Raw genomic sequence first — 10105 nt, forward strand, 5'->3', positions numbered from 1 at the left:
CAGTACTAAGAAGGCCTGTACTCCAATGAACTTAACAACTTGAAAGACATAGACAAATACATGGGAAAATGATTCCTGTCTATCCCAGATGGATGTAAAGAACCTCAACACAATGTGTTAGTTCAGGTAGACTACAGAAACAAATTCATGGACACTCATGTGTGTAAAAGAAAGAGCTTTAAATACAAGAGCAATTGAATATTGAGGAAACATCCCAGTCCAGTCCAGATTAAGTCCATAAATCCGATATTGACAATATGCTTGATACCAATCTATAAATTCTTCTTCAGACTCACAAAACGCATGCAATGATGCCAAATGAAATGCAAAGAAGATGCCAGGCCAGTGGGTGGAAAGTCTTGTGGATCCAGTAGCAGTGGAAATATTTCAATGCTGTCAAGGGTCTCCACATAGCTTCTCCAGCTCCAGGACTGTAGCGTAATAGCTCCATGTGCTTTGTCAAAACAAAACTCTCAGGGAGTGAGCCTGTGTCCTACCTCCAGTGAGCTTTTGATCTCTTTTGTGCCTCCAAATGAGGTAATCAAGCTGTGACCTGACTGACAGACTAAATTCCACCCCTTTACTCTTAAGCCTCAAATTGACAACAGATTATGTAATTACCACACAGACCCATAGCAATAAAGGAATTTGTCAAGAATATCAAGGGATTACCAACTCCCAAGCCCCCAAGCTAGATGGCTTCACAGGAGAATTCTATAAAGCATTCAGGGAAGAAGCGATACCTACACAAATGCTTGCAGAGCAAAGATAAAAATGGCCAACTCTCAAACTCTTTCTATGAAGCTAGTATAACTCTGATACCTAGACCGGGCAAGGATCCCACAAGAATTGAGAGCTACAGACAAATTTTCCTAATGAATATCTATGTAACAATTCCCAACAAAATACTGGCCAATAAAATCTAACAGTATATAAAATGAAGAATCACTATGACAAGGTGTGGTGGTTACAACCTAATGTCATGACCCTTTAATATAGTTCCTCATGTTGTGGTGACCCCAACCATAAAATTATTTTCATTGCTACTTCAAAACTATAATTTTGCTACTCTTATGAATCATAATGCAAATATTTTATATGTAGGATGTGTTTTCATTGTTATAAATTGAATATAATTAAAGCATAGTGATTCATCACAAAAACAATGTGTAATTATATATTGCGAAATATTTATTTCTAATGACAAATAAATGAAATTTTGTCTTGAATCATGGTATAGCATGGAGAACAGTCTTCACACCAGGTATTCATATGTGGGCATATCTGCATGTGGGTGGATCTGCCTGGAAATGGATAGAGGAGTAGTGCTATGGTTCCAAGACCATTGGAAAGATGTTTTCTGATGGCCTTAGGTGACCCCTGTGAAAAGGTCATTCAACCCTCAAGGGGTCATGACCCACAGGTTGAGAAATGCTAAACAAGTGGGATTCATTCCAGGAATGCAGAGATGGTTTAACATCTGAAAGTCCATCAGCATTATTCACCACATTGGCATGATAAAGGATAAGAACCACAGGATAATATGGAAAGAGGCAGAAAATACATTTGACAACATGCAAAATCCATTCCTGATTAAAGCACTCAAGTAGATAAGAACGGAAGGAAAATTCCTCAACATAGTACATGCTATATATGAAAAACTAACAGCCCAAATAGTCATCAATGGAGAAAAGATGAAAACAATCTCACTAAAAAAGGGGACTAGACACAGATGCCCCTTGTCCCCACTTTTATCTAACATTGTACTGGACGTCCTAGCTAACAACATAAGGCAAAGACACAAAAGTATTCATATGAGGAAAGAAGAGGTGAAATATTGTTATTTGCAGATAAAATGATTTTATATATGGAAAACTCCAAAAGCTCCACAAGAGGAATGCTGGATGTGATAGAGAAATATGGCAGAGTGTTAGGATACAGTATCAACAAACAGAAACCTATCAGGCTGCTATAAACATCAGATGAGACCACAAAAGTGATTAAAAAAAATGTCATACCCTTCACTATAGGCAAGCACAATCTGAAATATCTAGGAATATGCCTAACAAAGAACAAAAGATTTGTATGAGGAAAATTGAAGAACACTATTATAAGAAACTAAGACCAACCTCGAAAAAAGGGAAGAAAATCTATGCTCATGGATCACAATGGCAGAAATCCTAACAGTCAATAAACATATGAGAAAATGTTCTTGATTCTTAGCGATAGGGAAATGCAAATTAAAATAACTAGAGATCCCATTTAACACCCTCAAAGATAACCCAATACAAAAAATCAGAAAGTAACATGTTGGAAGGGGTGTAGTGAGATAGGAATGCTTATCTACTGCTGGTGGACCTGTAACTATGTGCAGATATTATAGAAATTGATTTGGTAGTACCTAAAATGGAAATCCTACAATATGACCAGCAATCCTTCTACTGGGCATATACCCAGAAGAGGTAAGAAACACCATGTATCAACATCTGCGCTCCAATGTTCAATGCAGCACTGTTCACTGAAATTTCCATCAATGGACTAATGGGTTAAAAAAAATCTGGTACATACATACAATGGAGTACTATACATCTCTAAAAAGCAGTGATGAATATATGAAGCATATCACCACAGGGGAAGAGTTGGAGGAAATTATGCTACACAAAATAAATCAAGGACAAAAGAACAGGTACAACATGAGTCCACTAAGGTCAGCTTAAAAAGGACAAGTGGCATAGGGGGAAAGCCATTACATGAATACATTCCTGGGTGAGGTCCAGGCACTCTAACAGGGATTAAACCCAATCTAGGGATGCATATGTCAGCGGTGTTATTCTCTGTTGACCAGAGAAATAAGTTCATAGACACCAATATGTGTGTAAGAAAGAACTTTATATACAAGCACAATTGAATAATGAAAAACATCCCAGCTCAGTCCAAATCAAGTCCATAATTCTGTTATTAGCCCATATATCTGACAACAATCTATGAATCCCTCTTCAGGCTCACAAAACTAATGAAATGATGCCAAACGCAGGATGATCACAGGCCAGTGAGTGGAAAGTGTGGATTCAGTGGCATTGTAAGCATCGCAGCACTGGCATAAGTACCCATGTGGCTTCTCCAGCTCTGAGACTCTGACTGCTATTAGTCTGTCTCCACGTGGCTTGTCAAGAAGAATGTGTAGCAGGGACTGAGCAGGTGTCCCATCTCCAGTGAGCTGTTTATCTCTTTAGATCCTCTAAATGAGGTCATCAAGCTGCCACCTGATTGTCAGGCAAAATTCCACCCCTGCACTCTTAATCCTCTCAAATTGATGACAGATTGTATAACTACCACATCAGCCAAATACAAAGGAGGTGAAAATAAAATAATTAGAGGATAGTTTCAAGTTTCCACAGGAAAGGGAGAGAGGGACCAGGCCTCAACTTGGTATGCCAAACCTTGAAGGCAACATACCGCCATGAAGAAGCAAACTAACAGAGAGGTCTGCATGGCCAGCCCCCATCCCAACCAAGTCAAACCCACTCCCTAGAAGAATGCACTACAGAGGACAACAGAGAAGATGCAGCCTGAGAGGAGGGCAGGTGGGTCTACCCAGATTACATGGGAGCAAACTATGAGGGAAAATGAGGGAGAGAGAGAGAGAGAGAGAACTGCTCACCAAGGACATTCCTGCTTCAAGCGGCCAATGCAGAGAGAGTACGGTATGGTTGGCCCCACCACAAGACATGACGGTCCCTCGCTGACCCACAATGCTGTAGAGTACAGCACTGGAGACTGTGCAGAAATTGTGCCCAGTCTGACAATTGTGTCCCCCTCCCCCATCACCGTGGGGCAGGAACAGGAAAAGAGCACAAAAGAGCAGCAAGGAGAGCAAATCAACTAATCCTCAAGAAATCCCCCAAATACACTGCTGACTTGGGGGTATGGTAGTTATATAATCATTTTTCTATTTGAGGATTAAGAGTGAAGGGGTGGAGTCTAGTCTGTCAATCAGGTCATAGCCCATGAGGGTTGTGTGTAGGCATGGTCTTCTCCTGAGGATTCTGGGAACTCCTATATTTCCTCCTTGGAGGCAGGAGACACATTCTCTCTCTACTCCCTCCCTGAGAGACGCTCTACTGCCAAGACACATCGTGCTATGCCTGGGAGCTCAAGAAGCCACATGGACCTACCCTGATGCAACCAGACCTCTGGAGTCAGAGAAGCCACACAGATACCCCTGTCAGTACTGGGATGCTTACAACGCCACTAGATCCAGAAGACTTCCAACCCATTGGTCTGTGAGTTCCCTGCCTTGGGTGTCATTACATGTGTTTCATGAGTCTGAAGAGGACATTATAGATTAGTATCAGACATATGGGCTAATATCAGACTTATGGACTTGATCTGGACTGGGCTGGGATATTTTCTCAATATTCAATTGCTCTTGTACATAAACCTCTTTTTATTCATATATGAGTCTCTATCAATTTGTTTCTATAGTCTAACTGGACTAACACAGGTGGCAGAGCTTGGCACCGCATCAGACCCCATCTGAAAATAATCTTAAGGATTAGCAGACAGACCTGGAATTACTTACAGGCTTTCCCCCCCCTATTTCTCATGTCTATCTATATAAGATAGGCAGGATTGTTAACAATCCCAAGAAGAAAACAATGGGACCAATGGTTCTGGGGGGGGGGGTCATGGAGAGGAGGGTGAGGAAAGGGATTGTGGAGCTAACAATCCCATGGTCAAGGAAACATGAGTTCTAAAACTGATGGTGGGAAGGCTGTAGAATGTCTGGTGTGCGTGATTAAGTGCAATGCAACAAAGGGGAATTACTGAAAGCCAAATGAGGGTCAAATATGATAGTGGGACTGGAAAGTAAAAAGAAATAGAGGTAGGAAGAAATATTTATTTATAGAGGTATAGATGTATGTATGTAAATATATTTATATATAATGATTGGGATATAAGTACTTATATTTATATGTTAAGTATAGAGGTAGCAGACCAACATTGTTCCTCTATTCAAGCCCTCCCTCACTGCAAGAACACTTTGTTTTAATAAGCTGGCATTCTGTGATGCTCACCTTCCCATGATCGCTGGATACAAAGTGGGTGCATAAGCAAATGTGGTGAAGAAAGCTATGGTACTTGGCTATTACAAGATATACATCTGGGGTCTTAAAGGCTTTATGCTAAACAAGTGGCCATCTAGCCATGGAAGCAGCAAAGCCCACATGGAAGAAGCACACCAGCCTGTGTGATCACAAGTTGTTGATGGCATCAGGTATCAGGCAGCAGAAGACCCCAAACAAGCAATCATATTGATGCAAACAAGGGTGGTCAGAGTGGAGTCCCAAAGTCCATTGTATACAATTGGACATGACCTCACAGAAGGGTCACAGAGAAGGGACAAATTAGCCAGCATGCAGTATAGCACTGATAAAACACACGGCATTCCTATAGTTCTTTAATATCCACCCCGCCAACACACTACTACAATAATCCCAGTTTTTCCTTACAAATTCAGCTAGACCAGAGCCATTCTACTGTAGTATTTATGCTGCCTGTAGAAATATAACAAATTAAAATATTAAAAAAATTGTCATGTTATAAATAATAATGAAATACTTTTAAGGGTACTCAAACAAAAACTTAGAATCATGTAGAAAAGGCACTCAAATCTGTGACTTCTGTTTTCACTTTATACATGGGATCTGTAGAGAAAATAGGTCATTTTACAAAATTGTGCCAACATGAATTTATTAATAAATATATTCATTATTCACACAGTCATGTATATAATTAATCGTTAACATATGTTGGTTATATATTGCATGCCTGGCACACCTAGCTTCTGGGAAACAGTGAAAATGATAAAGAATCGATGGTATTTGACAAATAGTTCTGACTAGAGAAAGGAACATTGAAAATGACCTTGACATTGGTAGGTATAAAAGGAAGAAATAAAGAATATAATGAAAAATAAGATAATGGATTAAAACTCAACAATGATTACTCTCATTCCAGTGTGCATTCTATAAACACGTTATTTTGTGACTAATATATTTTTAGTTCCTAACTATAAAAGGGAATAGTCTCTTATCCCAATTATGCTGATCTATGTATATCACCTCTTAGTAAGGAAATTAATCAATTTATTAATCAATTCTTAAGCAATTTGTTTTCACTGTACATTATTTTTGGCCATATACATGATACATCCCTTGAGTAGATCACGATGTAGAATTTCTGAGTAAAAGTGTATATATATATATATATATATATATATATATATATATATATATATATTTCACATATTAGTTGAACCTACTTTGTAACCCTCAAGGCAGGTGTATCAATTCTCACTGAGTGTGAGATTCTCACTCATCAACCCATTTCTGATTGTGTTCCTTTGGGTTGACTAGAGAAACAAATTCATATGTGTATAAGAAAGAGCTTTGTATAAAAGAATAATTGGATATTAAGAAAGCATCCCCGCCCAGTCCAGATCAAGTCTGTAAGTCCAATATTAGCCCATATGTCTGATTTCAGTCTATAAATTCTTCTTCAGATGCACACAACACAATCAATGATGCCGAATGGTGGAAGACCACAGATCAGTGGAGGGTACGTCTTGTGGATCAAGAATCCGTGGAAGCATCTCAACACTGGTGTGGGTCTCCACTTGGGTTCTTCAACTCCAGGACTCTAGTTCCATCAGTGTAGCTCTATCTGGCTTGTTAACAGGAATGTCTCCCGGGGATAGTGTGTGTCCCACCTCCATGGAGGAATACAGGAGTTCCCAGAATCCTCAGAAGGCTATGCCCACACAGAGGTATTATTGGCTCTGACGTGATTGACAAGCCAGACTCCAGCCCTTTGCTCAAGTTGACAAGAGATTATATAAGTGCCACTCTGGTATTATTAAAGTCTTAAGTTTTCCCCTAATTTCATAATGTAGAAAAAGGGTTTTTAGTGTTATAATGTTTACATCACATTTTTAAAGACCAAGTGTTACATGAAACATACTGATTTGTTGGTATTTTGTCTTTCATTCTCTGTGTCTTTATTGAGCTTAACTGCTAATAATTTGGCTAGATGGCATTACCTTCCCCAAAGCCAGTTCAGACGGAGCACCTGAGTTCTCTGAGCTTACTGGTTGGTGCTTTATACCCTGTACTTCCATGTTCACTGTACCCTACCCACCACCCCAACCTTCAGTGAGTTTACTACATATAGCTTGTTGTTAACTAGTAGGTACCTTCAAGTCAGCACTGAATCATAGTGAACCTACACACAACAGACATGCTGCCTGTTCTTGTGCTATCTTACAGCTGTTGCTATATTTGTGCCCATTTTTTGCAGCCATTGTGCCAATCCTTCTCCTCCAATGTCTACTTTTTCTCTTAACCTCTCAGTGCTTCCCAAATTGAGCAATGTCACCTTTGCTCAATTGATCCAGCATAGCTGCACGTGCGCGCGCGCACACACACACACACACACACAATATATTGTGTGTGACCTACCAATTTGTTTCCAGGATATATATATATATATATATCCTGGAAAGTAATTGGTAGGTCAAATAGGATTGAGAACCTATACTAGTTTACCAAAACTGATGTCTGTTTCCAGGACAGCTCTCTTCTAATAACCTGTCTAAAGAACGCGAAACAAAGTCTTACCAGGCAGAATTCTAAGGAGTCTTTTGGATATACTTTTTCCAAGACAGATTGGCTTGTTCTTTTGCTAGTCCATGGGGCTTTCAATTTTCTTTGCAAAACCAAAATTCAAATCCTACAAGTCCTCTTCCTTTTTCCTTAATCATTGCCTAACCTTCACATATGCATGAAGTGATGGGAAAAAATGCCCTGGTTTGGGTCAGGTGCACTTAGTTCTCAAAGTGATATCTTGGCTCTTTAAAACATACAAGTTTCCATATGGATGTAACTGCCATGACTTTTGATCTTCCAAGAACAGAACTGTGGCAAGTTTAGGAGAAAAAAAAACATTTTTTCTCAAACCCACAGGAAATAAAAAAACAAACAAACCACTTTACAGTTGTTCTATCATGTTTGGCTAATGGAAGTAAGCTGCGTCTGGGCATTATTTTTAAAAGACCTTGCCTAAAAAGATCAATTTCCCACCAAGAATTACTGTGCGTGCACATGTTAAAGGCTGGATGGATGAAGACAGACAAAAAAAAAATGGCTGGGAGAGAGCCTGGAAACAAGATGGGTCACCAGCAGCTCTACTGGAGCCACCCGCGAAAATTCGGCCAGGGTTTCCGTTCTTGCCGCATGTGCTCAAACCGGCACGGTCTGATCCAGAAATTCGGCCTCAATATGTGCCGTCAGTGTTTCCGTCAGTACACAAAGGACATCGGCTTCATCAAGCTGGACTAAGTTATCTTTGGATGGACAATCCAACACCGCTATCCAAAAGAAGAAACAATGCCAACTATTTGTACATAAAATAAAAAAAAATTCGTCTGAAAAAAAAATGGCTGGAAGAAATTTGGAATCGACGACCAGGAGCAGCCTTAAAGAAAAAGCCATCGTTACTTGTTTGGGATGTGTTCACAGAGCCCACCTATCAGATGACATAAAAAAAATTGGCAAAATCTAGTAAAGTTACTTTAGCCATTATTCCAGATGGGCTTACATCTGTACTGCAGCCTCTGGATGTATCTCACACCAGGTGAAGCTCCACATTGGGATATGGATGATGATGAAGAATCTAGTTTGAAGGATTTTAACTCTTTACATTCTAGCCTGGTTGCTAATTGAGCTCAGGGAACAGTACTCTTAAGGTATCATTGTTGATACCTTATTGTTTTTGTTGAACCAATTTTCCACGTACTGTGCTGGTTTACTAATGTTTAATAACTTGTCCTTTTATTTATGTTTTTTAATTTAAAATAAATATTTAAATACAAAAAAACCATACAAGTTTCCTATAGTTCCTAAATGCTTCCTCCCCACCTCCGCCCCTACCCTGCCGCCATATCACGATCCCAATTCTATCTTACAAATCCAGCTAGACCAAAGGATGTACACTGGTACAGAGAGAAACTGGAAACACAGGGAATCCAGGATGGAAGATCCCTTTAGGACCAGTGATGAGAGTTGTGATACCGGGAGTGTGGAGGGAAGGTGGGGTGGAAAGGGGGAACTGCTGACAGGGATCTACATATAACCTCCTCCCTGGGGGGGCAGACAACAGAAAAGTGGATGAAGGGAGATATAGGACAGTGTAAGACATGACAAAATAATAATAATTTATAAATTATCAAGAGTTCATGATGGAGTGGGGAGCGGAAAGGGAGGGGGGAAATGCAGAGCTTTAGCCAAGGGCTTAAGTGGAGAGCAAATATTTGGAGACTGATGAGGGCAACAAATGTGCTTGACACAATTGATGTATGTATGGATTGTGACAAGAGTTGCATGAGCCCCCAATAAAATTATCAAAAAATACTTTAAAAGAGTCCACTTATGGCAGATTCGCACAATTCAAGGTGTCCTTTGATTCTCGACTGCTGCTTTCTTAAATGGTGATGGCGGATACAAGTAAAATGAAACTCTAACAACCACCAGCCTTTCTCCATTTGTCGCACTGTCGTCTATTGATTCGGCAGTGAGGGTTCGGCATTTTTTCAATGGAGTTGCAATCCGAAATAGAGACTGCATGCATTGTTATTTACCAGCAAAGACTTCAATCCTCTTCACTTTCATGAAGAAGGATTGCATTGTCTGCATATTGCCTGATGTTCCGCAGTCTTACTCCCACATTCTTCTTCATTGAGTTTATATTCTTGGATTATTTGCTCCGCATACAGATCGAATAAGTATAATGAAACTCTGTGACCCTGTGGACACATACTCTTCCTGGTTTTAAACCATGCACTGTCTCCTTGTTTTGTTTGAACAGTTACCTCTTTGTCCTTAGGTATAGTTTCTGCAGGCACACAATTAAGTTTTCTGGAATTCCCTTTCAACATTATCTCTATTTTGTTATAATCCACCCAGTTAAATGCCTCTACATTATCAACACACGTAAATAACATTCTGGTATTCTCTGCTTTCGGCCAAGATCCATTTGATGCTCTGTC

General features: G+C 39.7%; 1 protein-coding gene across 1 annotated transcript; it reads left to right on the forward strand.

Annotated features, from left to right (window-relative positions):
• Positions 1–8215: 8215 nt before the first annotated feature.
• On the forward strand, positions 8216–8480 carry LOC142446615 (small ribosomal subunit protein uS14-like). The gene has a single exon (XM_075548361.1). It carries the CDS (start codon positions 8229–8231, stop codon positions 8397–8399), a length of 171 nt encoding a protein of 56 aa, XP_075404476.1. The 5' UTR covers positions 8216–8228; the 3' UTR covers positions 8400–8480.
• Positions 8481–10105: the final 1625 nt, after the last annotated feature.

The sequence above is a fragment of the Tenrec ecaudatus genome, chromosome 4 (genome assembly GCF_050624435.1).
Source record: "Tenrec ecaudatus isolate mTenEca1 chromosome 4, mTenEca1.hap1, whole genome shotgun sequence".
Lineage (NCBI taxonomy): Eukaryota > Metazoa > Chordata > Mammalia > Afrosoricida > Tenrecidae > Tenrec > Tenrec ecaudatus.